We start from the raw sequence: 19,162 nt of genomic DNA, 5'->3' as shown, positions 1-19,162 counted from the left end.
TCATAGGGATTTGCCACACACCTGCCTGCTACACAAATGAAATTGCCATTTAAATGGCTGAACACTCAAGCTTCAAGTTCTTCCAGAGCTCTTTCCCTCATTCACTGTGTCACCACGAGTGATATATGAGCATTCTCAACAGTTCTACTAGAAGGCTGCCATGACAGAAATCACAGAACCCGGGCCACTTCCTACCCATGTGGGTGGCTGAGTCACTGACCCACTCACACCAAGACCCGGCCTCCAAAGTTCTTTCATTTTCCCCCTTGTTGCACGTGGTGGCCAGACAACAACCTTGGATGCTACTCTTTGAGGTAGTTTATCTTTTGAGTTTATTTTTATTTACTTACAAGCAGAGAGAGAGAGAGAGAGAATATGAAAATGGCCACAACAGGGTCACTTGCTGCTATAAAAAATTTTCGATGCATGTGCCACTTTGTGCATCTGGCTTTATGTGTGCACTGGGGAACTGAACCTGGACTAGCAGGCTTGGTAAGCAAGTGCCTTTAACCACCAAGCCATCTCTCCAGCCCCCACTGTTTAGGATTGTTTTAAAGTATTTATTTATTTGTGAGGGGGCTGAAGAAATGGCTTAGCAGTTAAGGCACTTGCTCGCAAAACCTAAGGACCATAGTTCGATTCCCCAGGACCCACATAAGCCAGATGCACAAGGGGGCACATGCGTCTGGAGTTTGTTTGCAGTGGCTGGAGGCCCTGGTACACCCATTCTCTCTTTCTTTCTGCCTCTTCCTCTCTCTCTTTCTCAAACAAATATAATAAATATTCTATTTATTTGAGAGAGACAGGAGCAGAGACAGAAAGAGAGAATGGACATGTCAGGACCTCCAGCCACTGCCAATGAATTCCAGATGCATACACCTTTGTGCATCTGGCTTACATGGGTACTGGGGAATGAAACCGGGGTTGTCAGGCTTTGCAGGCAAGCACCTTAAATGCTAAGCCATCTCTCCAGCCACAGGTTTATTTTATAAGACTTCCAGTGGCAGAGGGATTTCTCTCCTCAGAATGGGGAGTCTAGCACCTGCACTGGTCCTGAGCACAGATCTGACCAAGGTCACCTGATAGTTCTGAGTCTCTTCTTCATCTTCACAGAGCTACTGCCAGAGCTAAAGAGGCAGAGTACAGAAACCCCCTGCTTTGAGCAGGCTCAGCGGGGCTGTGGGTTTGAATAGCCCCAGGGCCAAGTCCTTGTGGGATATCACGGCTTTCTTATCCTGACACCTATGACTTGTATCCCAGTGACTTTGATTGCTCCAGCTGTGTCCGTTCTGATGCAAAGGATCTTAGGCAGCATAATACGGTTTTCAGAAGCCCAAGAGTCTCCCTGTCCGTGTCCCCACCATCACCCCTTAATACTTCCTGTTCCCTCGCAAAGAGGAAGGCATGAAGAACTGCAGGGCAGTGTGAGTGATGGAGCTGCCAAGCCTCATGCCAGCCTCCAGGTGCCCCAGGAAAAGCGCACACAGTGCTGTGCCCTGCCAACAGCGTCATACCGTTTTCCTGGGATCCATCATGGCCAGCACGAAGTTGCAGGACTCAGTGGTGCAGGACCGCACGGTCTCCGTCCGCCCCTCTCGGAACAGCCGGGTCATGGAGGCCTCATACGTGAGGCAGAACTTGCCCATGTCCTGGAAGGAAGATATGGAAACAGCTTAGTCTAGGCAGGCTACGGAGTGCCCGGCTCCGTCTGCAGGAAGGAGCTGTGGGCTTGTTTCTGTGTGACCCAGGCTTCTCATGCAGGAGGCGTGGGCTGGTTTCGGGGTGACTGGGCATCTAATCCAGACAATGCCCTAGCTGCTCTCTCTCTGAGCTGATGTGGACCACAAGCAAATGCATTTTGGGGAAAGGACACAGTGCCCAGAAAGATCTACATGCCAATGAGAGAGAAGCCAGGGACAGAAGGTACTGGCGTGTCGACATTTGGATGACCATGAGAATGTCCAAGACTCACAGGGGAGGAGCATCCTTCAATAGGAGGGCAGGATGAGGGGGAAGCACAGCCAGTGTGACCGTGGACAAGAGGGAGTAACCCCGGGGGCTAGCAGAGGCAGACAGATGTCCCCAGGGAAAGCTATTCTCCGAGCAAGACAGAAGGGCCATCTGAAGGAAGGGTTGGCAGGTATGTGTGTGTGTGGGGAGGGGGGGGGTTTAGAAAGGAGGACCACCACAGTGGTCATTAGCTGGCGGCAGCTGCTGTTTTCAGCTGGGGTGACCTTTCTGGGAACAGAAGGGAAGGAGGAGTGGGGGCCAGGCTGGGCAAGGCGGGGCTTGCGCGGGGCCATGGGCAGGACCATAGAGGATGGGGCCAGGGAGCTAAGGTTAGGAGTGATCACAACAGGCCATGGGAACTGTAAGCTTCCCATGCAGCCAGAGCCTCGAGCCTCAAGCAGTGGTACTTGAGCCTGGCAAGGCTGAGCTGGGCATAGTTTGCCCTGGAGCCCATCATGGTCCCGCCACAGAGTACAGGGCCAGTGGGGACTCCAGCTGTCTGCAGATGGGCCTCATCTTATCTGGTGACAGGTGACACTGGGCTCCTATGGCTCAGCCATAGAGCCATGGGGAAAAGGGGCCCTCAGAGACAGAAATGGCCAAGACAAGCCGAGGGAGCAGAGGGGACATCTCAAAGCACACCCAGCGCCCGGGCACCTGTCTCCACACCTCAAGGGCTGCATGGCCAGCAACAGCTCAGGAACCCATGGCTGTGTCTTCTGCCTTCCACGATGTGCACTGAAGGTTTCCAAAGAATGACCGCCACCAGCACACTTCTTTGTTTGTTTGTTTATTTTTACTTATTTGAGAGCATGTACAGACAGAGAGAGAAAGAGGCAGAGAGAGAGAGAGAATGGGCACGCCAGGGCCTCCAGCCACTGCAAGCAAACTCCAGATGCGTGCGCCCCCTTGTGCATCTGGCTAACGTGGGTCCTGGGGAATCGAGCCTCGAACTGGGGTCCTTAGGGTTCATAGGCAAGCACTTAACCACTAAGCCATCTCTCCAGCACCCCAGCATACTTCTTTACAACAGCCCTTCCTACCCTAGGACAGGGACAGGGGCTCCCAGCTCCTTACACTGTGCTCTAGGAAGCAGGGGGAAGCCCATGTCACTTAGGAAATGTTCAGTCCCCTCCTGACAGGTTACCTCAGAGAGGTTCTGAATGACGGGAGGGTAGAGAGACACAGGAAAGCACATATTTGGAAATGGGGAGGCTGCAGATGTCGTTCAGAGGGAGTGTGCAGTTCAGAAGTAGTCTCTCATACCCAAGCCCCTGGGTGTCCTACCACTACAACAAAGAAAGAACCTTCATCGTTTCACAGGTCACCTGAGCTCTGACAGAATGACTTGTCTGAAGTGAGCTTCGCAATATCTGAACAAATGCGGAAGCTTCAGAACAACCAAAACAACCTGCAAAATGTTTCCTCTGAAAAACCTACTATCTAAGTGAGATGGAGAATACCTATAATCCCAGCATTTGGGAAGTGGAGGCAGGAGGATCAGAAGTTCAAGGTCATCCTCAGCTCTCTAGTGAGTTTCAGGCCAGCCTGGGCTATAGGAGATCCTGTCTCAAAAACACAACAGGGGCTGGAGAGATGGCTTAGTGGTAAAGGCGCTTTCCTGCGAAGCCTAAGGACTCATGTTCGACTCTCCAGGTTCCACATAAGCCAGACGCACAGTGATGCAGGTACACAAGGTCACACATGTGCACAAGGGAGCACATGTGTCTGGAGTTTGATTGCAGTGGCTGCAGGCCCTGATATACCAATCCTCTCCCTCTCACATTAAAAAGAAAAAAGGCAATCTGTTGGGCTTGCCTCAAAAAACAAAACAAATCCAGGTGTGGTGGCGCACGCCTTTAATCCCAGTACTTGGGAGGCAGAGGTAGGAGGATTGCCATGAGTTCAAGGCCACCCTGAGACTACATAGTGGATTCCAGGTCAGCCTTGACTAGAGTGAGACCCTACCTCAAAAAACAAAACAAGCAACAACAACAACAAAAAACCCACAACTCCTCAAGCACCTTTACTAGAATCCCATTGGTCCTTTTTATGGGGCTAAGGAGATGCTTAGTCTCACAAGCAGGAGGTCCTAACTTTGATTCCCGTCTAAGTGAGTGCCAGTTGTGGCACATGCCATAGTACCAGTGCTAAGAGAGACAGACAGGAGGATCCCACGGGCTCCCTAGTTAGCCAGCCTAACCTAATTTGTGAGCTCCAGGCCAATGAGAGGCTCTGTCTCAGAAAAAGAAGGATGGTGCCTGGAGTTGTCCTCTAGCCTCACACATATAAAAAAATTCGTAAAATACATTTTATAAGATGGACATGATAATACATGCTTGTCCCAGCGCTTGGGAAGTTCAGGCTGAAAGATCAGGTATATAGGACCAGAGAGATTGTATCATGGTTAAGGCACTTGCCTGCAAAGCCAAAGGACCTACGTAAGCCAGATGCACAAGCTAGCACATATGTCTGGAGTTTTTTTGCAGCCACTGTAGGCTCTGGTGTACCCATTCTCTCTCTCTCTATCTGCCTTTCTCTCTCTCAAATAAATGAAAATAAAAAGATAAAAATACAAAGATATAAAAAAGGAAGATCAGGTGTTTCTCTCATTGCAAATAAACGAATAAATATTAAGAAAAAGAAAGGGCTGGAGAGATGGCTTAGTGGTCAAGCACTTGCCTGAGAAGCCTAAGGACCCTGGTTTGAGGCTCGATTCCCCAGGACCCACATTAGCTAGATGCACAAGGGGCGCACGCGTTTGGAGTTCGTTTGCAGTGGCTAGAGGCCCTGGGCATGCCCATTCCCTCTCTCTCTCTCCCTCTCTCTCTGCCTCTTTCTCTGTCTGTCACTCTCAAATAAATAAATAAAAAAAAAAGAGACAGACCACGAGTTCAAGGTCATCCTTGGCTAAATAACAGGTTTGAGGCCAGTCTGATATATATGAGTCCCTGTCTCAAAACAAATTCTAGCATATTAACTATTCACATTAGTGGAGTCATCTGTGTGATACACACTGATCAAACCAGGTGCCATGACACTCACGGCTGTCCTCTGTGTGCGGGGCAGCTGTGTCAGCCAGGACACCCCCCCCCTTCCTCTACAGCTTCCCTTGGTTTTCCTGCAAGGAGACTCGGAGCAGGCCTGAGGGGTTCGCATCTGTGTGTGTTTCTGGTTTCCATTTTAATTTTGCACTTAACAATTGTTAGGACAGAGGTCAGTTTTTGTATCATTTTGGCTGAGACTTCTTCCTTCTCTTCCTTCCTCCTCCTCTTCACTATTTGTAACCCAGTCTTACTATATTTCAGACTGGCCTGAAACTCACTTATGTAATCTAGACTGGCCTCAAATTCTTGGTAATCCTTCTGCCTCAGCCTCCTGAGTGAGTCCTGGGATCGCAGGTATGCGCCACCACCCGCCGCCTGCTTCACAAACTTTCCCTGCGCCTGAGCAGTGTTCCTCCAGCGCCATTACCCCACCGGCAGCCAGGGGGCGACTTTGTCTCACTTGACGCAATGGGGTGCTGGCACTTTTTTTTCCTTACTTGCCTCTATCTTATGGGGTGGGGGTAGGGGGTCCTGCATTCGCATCTTTAGGAAGTCTTCTTTTTGAAGTGGATCTGTCAGATTTAGCTAGAGGTTCTGGACTGTTCCCAGCTCAGCATAGCCAACTTACAAGCTATGGACCATACACCCTCCATGTGGTAGAGATGGCCCCTCCACAGGCCCTGGCGAGGGCTTGCTGGTTCCCACAAAGCCTGGGTGGCTCCAGGCAGCTCATGGGCAGGCCAGTGCCAGTCCTGGAGACAACAGGGCAGCGTTCTGCCTTCCTAACAACCCTAAGCCAATGAGCTTTCTTCTCTTCAATTTTTTTTTTTCGAGGTAGGGCCTCACTTTAGCTCAGGCTGACCTGGAATTCACTATGTAGTTTCAGGGTGGCTTCATGGTGATCCTCTTACCTCTGCCTCCCGAGTGCTGGGATTAAAGGCGTGTGCCACCATGCCCAGCTCAAAAATTTTTTTATTAACAATTTCCATGATTATAAAAAATATCCCATGGTAATGCTCTCCCTTCCCCCACTTTCCCCTTTGAAACCCCATTCTACATTATACTCCCTCCCCCTCTCAATCAGTCTCTTTTATTTTGATGTCATGATCTTTTCCTCCTATTATGATGGTCTTGTGTAGGTAGTGTCAGGCACTGTGATGACCGTGACCTTCTGATCTTCCTGCCTCCATGTCCCAAGTGCTTGGATTATACCTATGAGCCACCACCCCTGGCTCAGAGGGCATGCTACTTGAAAAAGTTACATTTCAAGATTTTTTCCGTTTTTCCATCTTGGTGGTGGTTGTGATGCGGGAACCCAGAGCTTCAAACAGGCTAAGCAGGTGTTCTGCCACTGAGCCACACCCCAGCCCCAGGCTTCATGACTGTTTTATATAGATAGTATGCTTTTGGATCTGTGAGACCACTGGTTCTCAACATGGCTCTGACCATCATCCCAGTGGGTCTGACTTTAGTACTGCCCTTGTGAATTTCTCCTACTTGTTTATTCCCTTAGCTTTAGTTGAAGAAGTTGAGCTTCAAGACTGGGACTTGAGAGCCACTGCTTGGCTTCCTGTCTGCCAAAGGGTATCACTCAGCAAGTCACCTATTGTCTCGGCACCTCACCTTCCTCTGCTGGAAAGCGGGTTGAGAAGAATGCCTTCCTGTGAGAGACCACAGGCCTTGGTGGACTTGACACAGTCAGCGCTGTGTGTGGCTGGCACAGGGCCAACCTCAACCACTGTCCCTACCATCCCCATGGAAAAGTCAGGTGCTGTAAGTATGCCAACTAGTGCCACGGTACACCTGCTACCACAATGCCATCTGCTGGCCCCAGCAACCAAGAGCCCCTGTCTGGGGCAGAGTGTTTTCTCCAAAGAACCAGAAGTTCCAGACCTGTCCTCCCATGGGCACGGTTTGCTTCTGCAACCCGTGTGCAAGCCAACACATGAGTGGGTGCCCAGAGAAGGGAGACATTCCTGTACATAAGCAGAGTTGTTGTTAATGAGAGAGCGAATTGGCTTGCCAGAGCCACTGCAATCGTGCTCCAGACACGTGGACACGTGCGTCCTTGTGTGTCTGGTTTACACAGAGAGTTAACCTGGACCAGAGTGCCTTCAAGGAGGTGGCAGCCATGGAAGGAATGTCAAAGGTCACAGGCATCAAGTCATTTCCCCTCAATATTTCAAGCCACACTCAAGGCTGATTGCAAGATTTAACCCTGCCCCTTTCTTATGTCTGACACTCATTCTCATCTGGCAAAATAAACTCACCACTGCCAGAGAGGGACGTTGCTAAACTCGCACGTGATTCGTGATCCATGGTCTGACACTTCATGCCAGAGTGCCCACGGACGTCCGGAGGGCTGGTCTTGTAAGCAGGCATCCTCCTACCCACAGGGGAAGCAGCCTGGGCATGTGCATGAGCCGAGGAATGCTCACGATGAACCACGCGGGGCTCCAGCCTCCTACCTTGTAATGCGCCAGCTGCAGGGCGAGCTGGATGAAGGCATCAGGGCTTGTGCGGCATTTTTTGATCAATCCTTTGCCAAAGGCCTCGAATGGGAAGGAGTAGATGTCCACGTCGTTTGCCAGAAGACTTGCACTGCTCAGGGACGTCTCTATGACCTCCTGACACTGCAGAGGAAGGGAAAGACGCGGGCACAGTACAGCGTGGTGGCAGGCAGCCCGCCAGGCAGCCCGCCACGTGGCCGCGTGCTTCCTTCGAGACACAGACTGGGTCCACTTGGTGCTTGCTGGAAAGTGACTAAAAAGCCCCAGTGAGGACATAACACCACGTCCCTTCCCCACTCCAGGAGGACAGGGGTAAACCAAGAACAAATTGAAGGATCCCTGCTGCCCAGCGAGGCTCCCAGGGTCTCAGAATCTGTACTTGTTCATTAAAAAAAAAAATATTTATTTAGCCGGGCATGGTGGCACACGCCTTTAATCCCAGAACTTGCCGTGAGTTCGAGGCCACCCTGAGACTACATAGTTAATTCCAGGTCAGCCTCTGCTACAGTGAGGCCTTACCTCGAAAAAAGAAACAAACAAAAAATTATTGATAAATTGAGGGAGACCAGCCACTGCAAACAAACTCCAGACACATGCGCCACGTCATGCATCTGGCTTATGTGGGTCCTGGGGAATCAAACCTGGGTCCTCTGGCCTTGCAGGCAAGCGCTGTAACCTCCAAGCTATCCCTCCAGCCCATTTTGTTCATTTTTGAAGCAAGCTTTCGCTATTTAGACTAGGCTGACCTTGAACTCCATCTTCAGTCTCCTGAGCACTGGGATGACTGGTGTATACCACTACACCCAGCCCAAGAACCTTTAAGGGGAATCCAAATTAAGTGTTTAAGTTTGGGAAACTATAAATTAGCCACTTAGAGTATTTTAAGTCAGTCCACTGGGAGGCTGAGGTAGGAGGATTGCCCTGAGTTCAAGACCAGTCTTGGGACTACAGAGTAAGTTCCAGGTCAGCCTGGGCTAGAGTGAGACCCTGCGTGGAAAACAACAACAGAGTATCCCAAGTCGGGGTAATGGGCGGTTTCGCTCTTCACTGCGAGTTTACGGATGCCCAGTAATTATCAGTTGGCGTCTTCCTACAATCCCAGCCAAGAGCCTCAAATGCAACATCCTTTCCTGGGGCTTCTGCAGTTTCCCAGAGCCCTGTCCCCCACCCTGGCCCAGTCTGTGGATGCCAACAGAGCTCAGAAACACTGTGAAAAACATTCTGCAAAGGTTATGGATCACCCAAACTTACTTCTTCCGGGATGTCCCACTGTAGCCTGGTGGGGCTGGGGATGTTGGAGTTCGTGTCCCCTCTACAGTGTCCATCCTCCGTGTAGCACAGCTGGTAGACATCTGTGGCCATGACAAACTGAGAAGGAAGAAGCGGGGACTGAGCAGAAAACCAAGCACAGTGTATCCTGTGACACACGGCGCAAAGCACGCCTGAGACCACGCGGGGAACGAGGGAGGAGTCTCTCCACACCACGTCAGCAATGCAGCCCACACTGACCACCAGCTGGGGGTCCCCTACTTTAGTGCTATTCTGGTACCATCCGTGGAGGACTCCATACTACCCGGAAGCCCTCACTTCTGGTGGCCATTAGGAGCCCAGGTGGAACCTTTCTGACCTAATGGCTATCAATCAGTTTCTATTCATTTTCTGCAGTGACTCGCAGAGCTCAGGAATTGTGTACACTTTCTGGCTTATTTCAAAGAAGATTCAAGGGCTGGTGAGATAGCCCAGTGGATAAAATGCTTTCCTTGTAAGTAGGAGGAATCTGAGTTCTGATCCCTAGAACCTAGTAAATACGGGGGTGGGGTGCAGTCTATTTATAATCCCAGTACTCAGGAAGTACAGACAGGGGATCCTTGGGGCAAGCTAGCTAGCTAAACCTGTTGAGTAGGTAAGCTCTGAGTTCAAGTGAAACACCGTCTCAGTGAATAAGGTGGAGAGCCATTGAGGAAAGCACCAGATGTCAACCTCTGGTGTGCGTCTCCTATACACACACACATTTTAGAAAATGTTCTTGGGCTGGAGAGATGGCTCAGCAGTTGAAGGTACTGTCTTGCATACTCTGATGACCTGGGTTTGATTCCCCAGTACCCACATAAAGCCAGATGCACAAAGTGGTAAATGTGTTTAAAGTTCACTTTCAGTGGCAGGAGACCCTGGCCCTCTCACTCATTCACTCTGTCTGCCTCTAGAATGAATGAATGAATGAAGTTTTAGAAAAATAAATAATTTTTGTTTGTTTGTTTTTCAAGGTAGGGTCTCACTCTCACTCAAGCTGACCTGGAATTCACCATGTAGTCTCAGGGTGGCCTCAAACTCCTGGTGATCCTCCTACCTCTGCCTCCTGAGTGCTGGGATTAAAGGTGTGTGCCACCACACCCGGCTAAATAAAATGTTTTAAGTAAAAGGTACTTTGCCTTTTTTAAAAAATAATTTTTAAATTTCTATTATTTATTTATTTGCAAGCAGAAATAGAGAAAAAATGGGCACACCAGGGCCACCTAACCCTGTAAACAAATTACAAGTGCACATACCACTTTATGCATCTGGTTTTATGAAGGTGTTGGGACTCTAATCAGTCTATCAGGATTTATAAACAAGTGTTTTAACCACTGAGAAATCTCTCCAGCCCCTACTTTACCTTTTAAAAAATATTTATTTGGGGGCTGGAGAAATGGCTTAGTAGTTAAGAGGCTTGCCTGCAAAGCTTAAGGACTCATGTTCAACTCTCCAGGTCCCACGTAAGCCAGACCCACAAGGTTATGCAAGCATACAAGATGGCTCATTTGTCTGGAGTTTGACTGCAGTGGCTGGAGGCCTGGCATACCAATTATTTCCATCTCTCTCTCTCTCTGACTCTTGGATAAAAACAATAAATAGGTTTAAAAACATTTATTTGGAGAACCAGGCATGGTGGCACATGCCTTTACTCCTAGCACTCGGGAGGCAGAGATAGAAGGATTGCCATGAGTTTGAGGCCACCCTGAGACTACATACTAAATTTCAGGTCAGCCTGGGCTAAAGTGAGACCCTACCTCAATAAAAAAAAAAAAAATTATGGGTGCTGGAGAGATGGCTTAGCAGTTAAGGCTTCTGCCTGCAAAGCCAAAGGACCCAGGTTCAATTCCCCAGGTCCCACGTAAGCCAGATGCACAAGGTGGCGCATGTATCTAGAGGTCATTTGCTGCGGCTGCAGGCCCTGGCATGCCCATTCTCTCTCTCCCCTCCCCCTTTAAATAAATAAATAAAAATAAAAATAAATATTTGGGCTGGAGAGATGGATCAGCAGTTAAGGTACTTGCCTGCAAAGCCAAAGGACCCAGGTTCAATTTCCTAGGACCCACATAAGCCAGATGCACAAAGGTGGTACATATGACTGGAGTTTGTATGCAGTGGCTACAGGTCCTGGTATGCCCATTCTGTCTGTCTGTCTGTCTCTCTCTCTCTCTCATTCTTATTCTCGCTCCCTCAAATAAATAAAAATATCTTTTAAAAATATGTATTTATTGGGGCTGGAGAGATGGCTTAGCAGTTAAGGCACATGCCTGTGAAGCCTAAGGACCCAGGTTCAATTTTCCAGGTCCCACATAAGCCAGGTGCACATGGTAGTGCATGCATCTGGAGTTTGTATGCAGTGGCTAGAAGCCGTGGAGCGCCCATTCTCACTCTCTCCTCTCTCTGACTGTAATAAATAAACAAAAATAAAATCTTTTAAAACATATGTGTATATTATAGGAGGGAGAGAATGGGCAGACCAGAGCCTGTGCAAAATAACTCGAAATGCACACACCACTTGGTGCATCTGGCTTTATGTGGGTCCTAGGGAATTATGTGGGTACTGGGGAATCAAATCTAGGCCATCAGGTTTTGCAAGCAAGTGCCTTTAACTGCCGAGCCATCTCTCCAGGCCTCCTCTGCTTGTTTATAAACCAAGATTTTAAGCCAGGCTTGATGGCACAGGCCCATAATGCCACTATTCAGGTGGTGACGGAAGAGGATCATAAGTTTGAGATCAGCGTAGGCAACATCGTGAGATCCTGTCTCCCTACGGGCTGAGGCTACAGCTCAGTTGATAGACCACTTGCCTAGCATGTACAAGGGCCTGGGCTTGATCCTCGGCACCGCATATCACACGTTCTCTCTCTCACACACACATACCCACAACACCCCACATGTATGCTTTAACATGCTTGTTTCCATCTGACCCAAAACTAGGTAAGCAGGATAACTAGGAAATCCAGCATTAAGCTTATTATTTCACAACAAGCTGAGTTGTGTGAGAACTGACAGCCCCATTGTGATTTCAGCTGCATAAGGAGGTACCACTGCTTAAAGTAGTCTAAGGTACAGGAAACCAAGCCTGAAAGGCCTTTTTATTTTTTTAATTTAATTTTTTTTAGTTTTTCAAGGCAGGGTCTCTCCCTCTGTAGCCCAGGCTGACCTAGAATTCACTCTGTATTCTCAGGGTGGCCTCAGACTCACTGAGATCCTCCTACCTCTGCCTCTGGAGTGCTAGGATTAAAGGTGCGAGCCACCACGCCCTGCTCTGAGACCTTGGTTTTAGCATCATACCTCCCTATTGTAGCACTAACACCTGCCAAAAATTCATTCTCCGGGACATTATGGCTTGACATGCCCCCATAGGCCCATGTGTTTGAACACTTGGTCCCCACCTGGTGGCGCCGTCTTGGAGGTTATGGAACCTTTAGGAGCGTGGGAGCCTTGCTGGAGGAAGTGGGTCCCTGGGGTGGGCTCCGAGGTCTTAGTCCTGTTTCCCATCTCAACTGGGCTTCCCAGCCCACTGCCATATGAGCAAGGAGTTGCCCCATGCTCCTGCCACCACCCCTTTCCCCAGCATGGTGGGCTGTATCTTCTCAAACTGAATGAGAGCAAACCCTTCTGGGGCTGGAGAGACGGCCTAGTGGTTAAGATGCTTGCCTGCAAAGCCAGATTAGAATTTGCTCCCAGGTTCTAATCTGACACCCTCCCCACATGCCATCTTCTGCCTGGGATCAGGTGGGAAAGTAACAGTCATTTTTCCTAGCATCTCACACCTCCGCAGAGGGGCCAGCGGAGGGGGGGATCTAAACTGCACCCCATCCAAGCCGTGTAAGCCACGTAACGTAAGCCAGATGCACAAGGGGGCACACACATCTGGAGTATGTTCTCAGTGGCCAGAGGCCCTGCTATTATCTCTCTCTCTTCCTGCCTATTTCTGTATCTCTCTCTCAAATAAATAAAAATAAAATATTTTTTTAAAAAAACCCTTCTGCCCTTCAGTTATTAGCAGATGTTTGCTCCTAGCCACGAGAAAGGGAGCTGAGACGCAGGCTTAGACCAGTGTCACTAAGCTGAAGTTGGTCTGGATTGGATTTCCCCAAAGTGTTTTTCCACATCAAGGGATGGCCCGCTCACCTCCCACAGATGGCCCACGATGGGGGCATCCGCCCAGGAGTGCTCTGCATTCATGCCCATCTTGCCGTTCTTGAAGACAATGAATGTGATGGACTTGTCAAACCACCTAAGGGAGACAGACGCAATTGTGGAACTTCCATGATGAATACCACACACACACACACAAAAAAAAAAACCAGAAGCCATGTCTGTGTTTCCTGCTGCATGGGCCAGTGACTTTTTGCCCAGCCCCCTAGGCAGTTCTTTGTGTCTACATCCTGGGGGTGGGATGACAAAAGGAAACAGGATGGAATGGAACCTGTATGACCCAGGGCCAGAGGCAGGAAAACCTCTGCAACCCAGAGACGAGGCTGTTCCCCCACCTGCACGAGCCTGCTTCAGCGGGCCCTGGGAGGCAGGTCCTCACTTTACAGTTAAGGAAATGGGGTAGGGGGCAGGATCACTGTCATCACACAGCCAAGAGCAAGGCCTGAACTTGGCCCCAGGTTCTAACCTGACACCCTCCCCACATGCCACCTTCTGCCTGGGATCAGGTGGGAAAGTAGCAGTCGTTTTTCCTAGCATCTCACACCTCGGCAGAGGGGCCAGCGGAGGTGGGGATCTAAACTGCACCCCATCCAAGCCGTGTGTGTGTTTGGGGAGAGGGAGGGAAAAAGTAAGTTCTGCTTTGATGCTAAGCTTATTCCTTCACCAGGGGTGGGGGTGGGTGAGTGGGTGGGTGAGGGGGGTGGAGTCAGCTCTTACACTGGAAACCCCCACCTTGGGGGAGGAAGGACCAGACGGTACCTGTCATAACATTTGCCATGTAGCAGAGACTTGGCGTAGCTGTCCAGGGATTCCACGGGGTCCTCCCTCCTATACCCTTGCTCTGTTTCATCTAATGTCACGAAGAACGCTGCTTTTTCTATGGCATCCAGAGACTGCTTGTTCTTCCCTCGTGCGAAATAAGTCTGGCGGCACTTGGCCCAAGGCACTCTGTGATGACAAGTGAACGCAATTAAAGACTGTCGACCCGATAAGAGATGGCTCAGTGAGTGAAGTGCTTGCCTAGGGAGCACTAAGGGCCTGAGTCCAGCCCCAGAACCCAGTAAAAAAAAAGCCAGGCACAGGCTGGAGAGATGGCTTAGCATTTAAGCGCTTGCCTGTGAAGCCTAAGGACCCCGATTCGAGGCTCAATTCCTCAGGACACACGTTAGCCAGATGCACAAGGGGGCGCACGCATCTGGAGTTCGTTTGCAGTTGCTGGAGGCCCTCTCTCTCTCTCTCTCTCTCTCTCTCTCTCTCTGCCTCTTTCTCTCTCTCTCTTTCTGTTGTTCTCAAATAAATAAATAAAAACAAACAAACAAAAAAGCCAGGCATGCCAGCATGTACCTGTAATCCCAGCATGAGGGAGGGGAAAACCGGAGGGCCTGAGGCACCCTGGCTAGTTAGTCTAGTCTATTTGGTAAGCTCCAAGCCAGTGTCTCAAAAAAGGAGACAATTGCCTGAGGATAACATCTGAGGTCATCCTCCGCCTCTCTCCCTCCCTCTCTCTCTCTCTCTCCCTCCCTCCCTCCCTCCCTCCCTCTCTCTCTCTCTCTCTCTCTCTCTCGCTCTCGCTCTCGCTCTCGCTCTCTCTCCACACACATTTTAAAAAGAGGGTCACCCTGAGGTACTTTTACAAGTTCTTGCTCAGAAGGCTGTAGTGACCATGAAACCTTTCTTTCCTGTTTGTCTGTTTTGTTTTGTTCTTCTTCTTCTTCCTTTTTTTTTTTTTTTTTTCTGAGGTAGGGTTTTACTCTAGCTCAGGCTGACCTGGAATTCACTATGTAGTCTGAGGGTAGCTTTGAACTCTCAGTGATCCTCCTACCTCTGCCACCCGAGTGCTGGGATTAAAGGAGTGTTCCACCACGCCCAGCTTTTTTTTAATTGGGGGGGGGGTCCTCACTCTAGCCCAGGCTAATCTGGCACTCATTGTAGTCCCAGGGTGGCCTCAAATTCACATCAGTTCTCCTACCTCCGCCTCCCAAAGTGCTGGGATTAAAGGCGTGTGCCACCATGCCAACCGGCTGATAATCAAAACCTTAAAATGTGGACAGAAAAGCCACTCCTGCCTGCCTGCCTGCCCGCCCACTGGGATGCCTGAGTGCCGGGCTTTATCTTCCGCCTACACGGGCCTCTGACCCAGTGGACGCTGACTGAACGAGTGGTCAGAAAGCAGACTGGCTCATCTGCAGCTTCCGGGCCATGGCACTCGTCTCCACTGCCAAGGAGGGTCCTGAGAAGTCCTGACAGCAGAAGTTACAAGAAACACAGAAGGGCCCTGCCCATGTGCCAGGCCCTCCTCCTAGCCTGACCCATGTACAACTGCACTGATATTCTCATCTTTTACATGTGGAGACAGAGGTTAGGTCTTAGCTACTTTGTAGCAGAGAAGGATTCAAACTCAGGCAGTTTGGCCCTTAAGCCCAGGATGTGAATCATCACATGATACCCCCATGACAAGTGTCCTGTGCCCACCATGTGATTGTTACACAGAACAGACATGATGCCCACTTCCTTCTTCAAAGCTGCCCTGTGGTGACTTCCACTGCTCCCAGGTCCCTCACTCAGTCCCCGGCCCCCAGACCTTTCTGCTCCTGCCCACCCTTGTTCCCCTCACTCCCACCTTATCCTCTGTGTGCTGAGCTGTGGCACCTTGTGGTTCCAGCACACCACAAATACCGTGCATCTCTAATGACCCCCAGCTCACAAGGCAGAGAGACGAAGCCTTACTAAGCCTCTGGTTGTCTGCAGTCGTGGCTTGCTACTCCCATAGATAGCCCTTGTTATTTCCTGAATGTCTTGAATAATACGCAACTCTTTTATTAAAGCATTTGGCCTTTTGGCCTTGGTTCCTGAGCAGCCCCCAGGCAGCGCCATGAAAGACGGTCTTTTGTTACAACGCTGGGGCGCTTGCAGCTCAACAGCCAAATCCCTCACTGAATTTCTCCTGCCTTCCTTCTACTTGCTCCCTTTTCTCCCCAAAGCAGAACACAAAAACTACAATTTTAGTTGCATGCATATTTTTGCATGGTGTGCATGTGGATGCCTTTTTAATTAACTTAGGCATTTGTGTGTTGGGAGGGGCCTTGCCAGGGTCTCTTGCCGCTGCAGATGAACATTAGACACATGTGTCACTTTGAGTCTGTTTTAGGTGGGGACTGGCGAATCAAACCTGGGATGGCAGGCTTAGCAAGCAAATGCCTTTAAGCGCAGAGCAATCTCCCCAGGCCTGTATGCATGTTTTTATGAGTACGTGGGTGCATTCATATGCATGTATGGGTTCATGTTGGCTGTCCTTCCTTAATCGCTCTCCACTTTATTTTCTGGAGATGGGGGGGTCTCTCACTTAAGCCAGAGCTCAGTGATTCAGCTAATGCTAGCCAGCAGACCCCAGATATCCTCTTGCCTTCAAATGAGTTACAGGTGTGTGACACCACATCCACCTTTTTTTTTTTTTGCTGTTGATTTTTGTTTCTCTTTCAAGGTGCTGTCTCACTCTAGCACAAGCTGGCCTGGAATTCACTCTGTAGTCTCAGGATGGCCTTGAACTCACGGTGATCTTTCTATTTCTGCCTCCTGAGCACTGGGATTAAAGGCATGTACCACCATGCTTGGATTATACCCAGCCCTTTAAAAAAAATATTTTATTTGTTTATTTGAGAGGGGAGAGAGAGAGAGAGAATAGACATGCCAGGCCCTCCAGCCAGAGGCATGTACCACCTTGTATGTGGTTTACGTCGGTACTGGGGAACTAAACCTGGATCCTTAGGCTTCACAGGCAAGCGCTATAACCACTAAGCCATCTCTCTAGCCCACATCTAGCTTTTTTTTTTTTTTTTTTTCCCTAACGTGGGCACTAGGTATCTGAACTCAGTTCTTTACATTTGTGTTGCAAGTACTTTATCCACTGAGCCATCTCCCCAGCCCAGGAACTAGTTTGTTTGCTTTTTTTTTTTGTCTCTAAAGCTGGCTATAGGAAGCAGAGCTTCTCTTCCCCAAGAGACTCTTATCCCTCATTTTTCTCTTGGAGCTGGCCATAAAGAAATTTTCACTGGTTGGGGTGTATGTAGCTCAATGTAGGATGCTTGCCTAGCATGCACAAGGCTCTGGGTTTAATTCCCAGTGGGGGGAAAAAAATGAGGAAACGAAGGAAGGAACAGGCACAATGATGCATGCCTTTAATTCCAGCACTTGGCAGGAGGACCAGAAGTTCAAGGCCAGCCTCAGCCACATAGCACCTTTGAGACCATTAATAAATACATCCGTAGTCCTCTGTAGAACCCTAACCCCCCCCCACTTCAATCATGTACCCTCATGCCTCTCCACATAGGTACCTGCTGTCACATGCACAGATGGCCAAAGAACTCCACCTAAGGTGGCTAGTGCTATGACTCCCTCAGCAGAGCCACTGTGCCTGCCCAGGCTTTGGTGCAACTGCCACATCCGGTGGGGATGAACCCCTGTGACGAAGAGCCCCCTACAGCGTCTCCCCACAACCAGACGCAAGGCAAGCATGGCAGGTGACGTACCTGTCTGCGGCAGTGAGGGCAGCCAGCCTGGCCTCCCCAGGCTGCGGCTCTGAAGGGTCGTCCAGGATCCGCTGCATCTGCTGCTCCAGCTCTCGAGGCCTCAGCAGCCTCCCATCATGGTAGACCCAGACCTTGAAATAGCGCCCCCGGTGGTACACCACGATGTGCCGGCTGTCCTTAATGTGCTGGATGGTGTCTGGAGCAAGACAAAATGCAGAGTCACGAGATCACAGCTGAGTGTGTGAGTGGGTGGTGGGTCACAGGACAGCCTCAGATGTCATCCTCGGGAACACCATCAATTTGTTGTTGCTGTTTGAGGCAAGCCCAATAGACTGGCCTTTTTTAAAAAAAGATTTATTTTATTTTTATTTATTTGAGACAGAGAGGTATACAGAAATAGGCAGGTAGAGAAAGATACAGAAGTAGGCAGGTGGAGAGAGAGAGAAAGAGAGGGAGAGAGAGAGAGAATGGGTACGCCAGGGCCTCCAGCCACTGCAGACGAACTTCAGATGCATGCACCCCCCCCTCCCACTTGTGCATCTGGCTTACATGGGTGCTGGGGAGTCAAACCTGGGTTCTCTGGCTTTGCAGGCAAGTGCCTTAACCACTAAGCCATCTCTCCAGCCCTCTAGACTGGCCTTTAGAAAAAAAATATATGTGGGGGGGGAGGGTATTACCATGGGATATTTTTTATAATCATGAAAAATGTTAATAAAAATTGAGAACAATAAGAATTTGCACATCGAAGTGCATTAAAACTCTAAGAAAGTACCAAAAATATACATATATATATAAATTTATTTGAGAGAGAGAGAGATAGGCGGAGAGAGAGAGAAAGAAAGACACATAGAGAATGGGCACACCAGGGCCTCCAGCCACTGCAAATGAACTCCAGATGCATATACCCCCTTGTGCATCTGGCTTACATGGGTCCTGGGGAATTGAACCTGGGTCCTTTGGCTTTGCAGGCAAGTGCTTTAACCAGTAAGCCTTCTCTCCAGCCCTAGACTGGCCTTTTCTATGGGGGAGGGAGGTTGGAATGAATTGGCGTGCCAGGGCATCCAGCCACTGTAATCGAATTCCAGGTGCATGTACCACCTTGTACAATGTTACTTTGTGCATTACATGTGTGTTACATGGAATTTGTAGGGTCCTTAGGCTTCACAGGTAAGCGCCTTAACCACTAAGCCATCTCTCCAGCCCTCAGTTTATTTATTTTTATTCTTACTTTATTTTTATTTATTTATTTGACAGAGAAAGAGAGAGCGAGAAAGGAGAGAGAAAGAATGGGCATGCCAGGGCCTCCAGCTATTGAAATCGAACTCTAGATGCATGTGCCCCCTTGTGCATCTGGCTAACATGAGTCCTGGGGAATTGAACCAGTGTCTTTTGGCTTTGCAGGCAAACACGTTAACCGCCAAGCCATCCCTCTAGCCCTCGATTTGTTTTTTTGATACAGGGTCTCTCATTGGCCCAAAGCTCAACAATTAAGCTAGACTGGTGGGCTGAGGAGCCCCAAGGATCCACCCGTCTCCACCTCCCCAGCTCTGGGAGTGCAGGGGCATGAGAACGTGACCAGCTTTTTCCTCTGTGGTCCCCGTGCTTGCAAGGCAAG

At 49.6% G+C, this 19,162-nt stretch overlaps 1 protein-coding gene across 1 annotated transcript in view; it reads right to left on the bottom strand.

The window, feature by feature from the left end:
* The window catches only part of Cpt1a (carnitine palmitoyltransferase 1A), an 85,371-nt gene that overhangs the window by 9,908 nt on the left and 56,301 nt on the right, over positions 1-19,162 (bottom strand). The window contains exons 10-15 of the mRNA XM_045156738.1: positions 17,548-17,743; positions 13,781-13,969; positions 12,995-13,100; positions 8,819-8,935; positions 7,526-7,690; positions 1,515-1,649 (exon numbers count right to left, since the gene is read on the bottom strand). Coding sequence (XP_045012673.1) covers positions 1,515-1,649; positions 7,526-7,690; positions 8,819-8,935; positions 12,995-13,100; positions 13,781-13,969; positions 17,548-17,743 — 908 coding nt within the window. The remainder of the gene's footprint in view (positions 1-1,514; positions 1,650-7,525; positions 7,691-8,818; positions 8,936-12,994; positions 13,101-13,780; positions 13,970-17,547; positions 17,744-19,162) is intronic.

Source organism: Jaculus jaculus, chromosome 1, assembly GCF_020740685.1.
Source record: "Jaculus jaculus isolate mJacJac1 chromosome 1, mJacJac1.mat.Y.cur, whole genome shotgun sequence".
NCBI classification, from domain to species: domain Eukaryota; kingdom Metazoa; phylum Chordata; class Mammalia; order Rodentia; family Dipodidae; genus Jaculus; species Jaculus jaculus.
The sequence above is the reverse complement of the archived record's forward strand: the minus strand, read 5'-3'. Positions and strand labels throughout refer to the sequence as shown.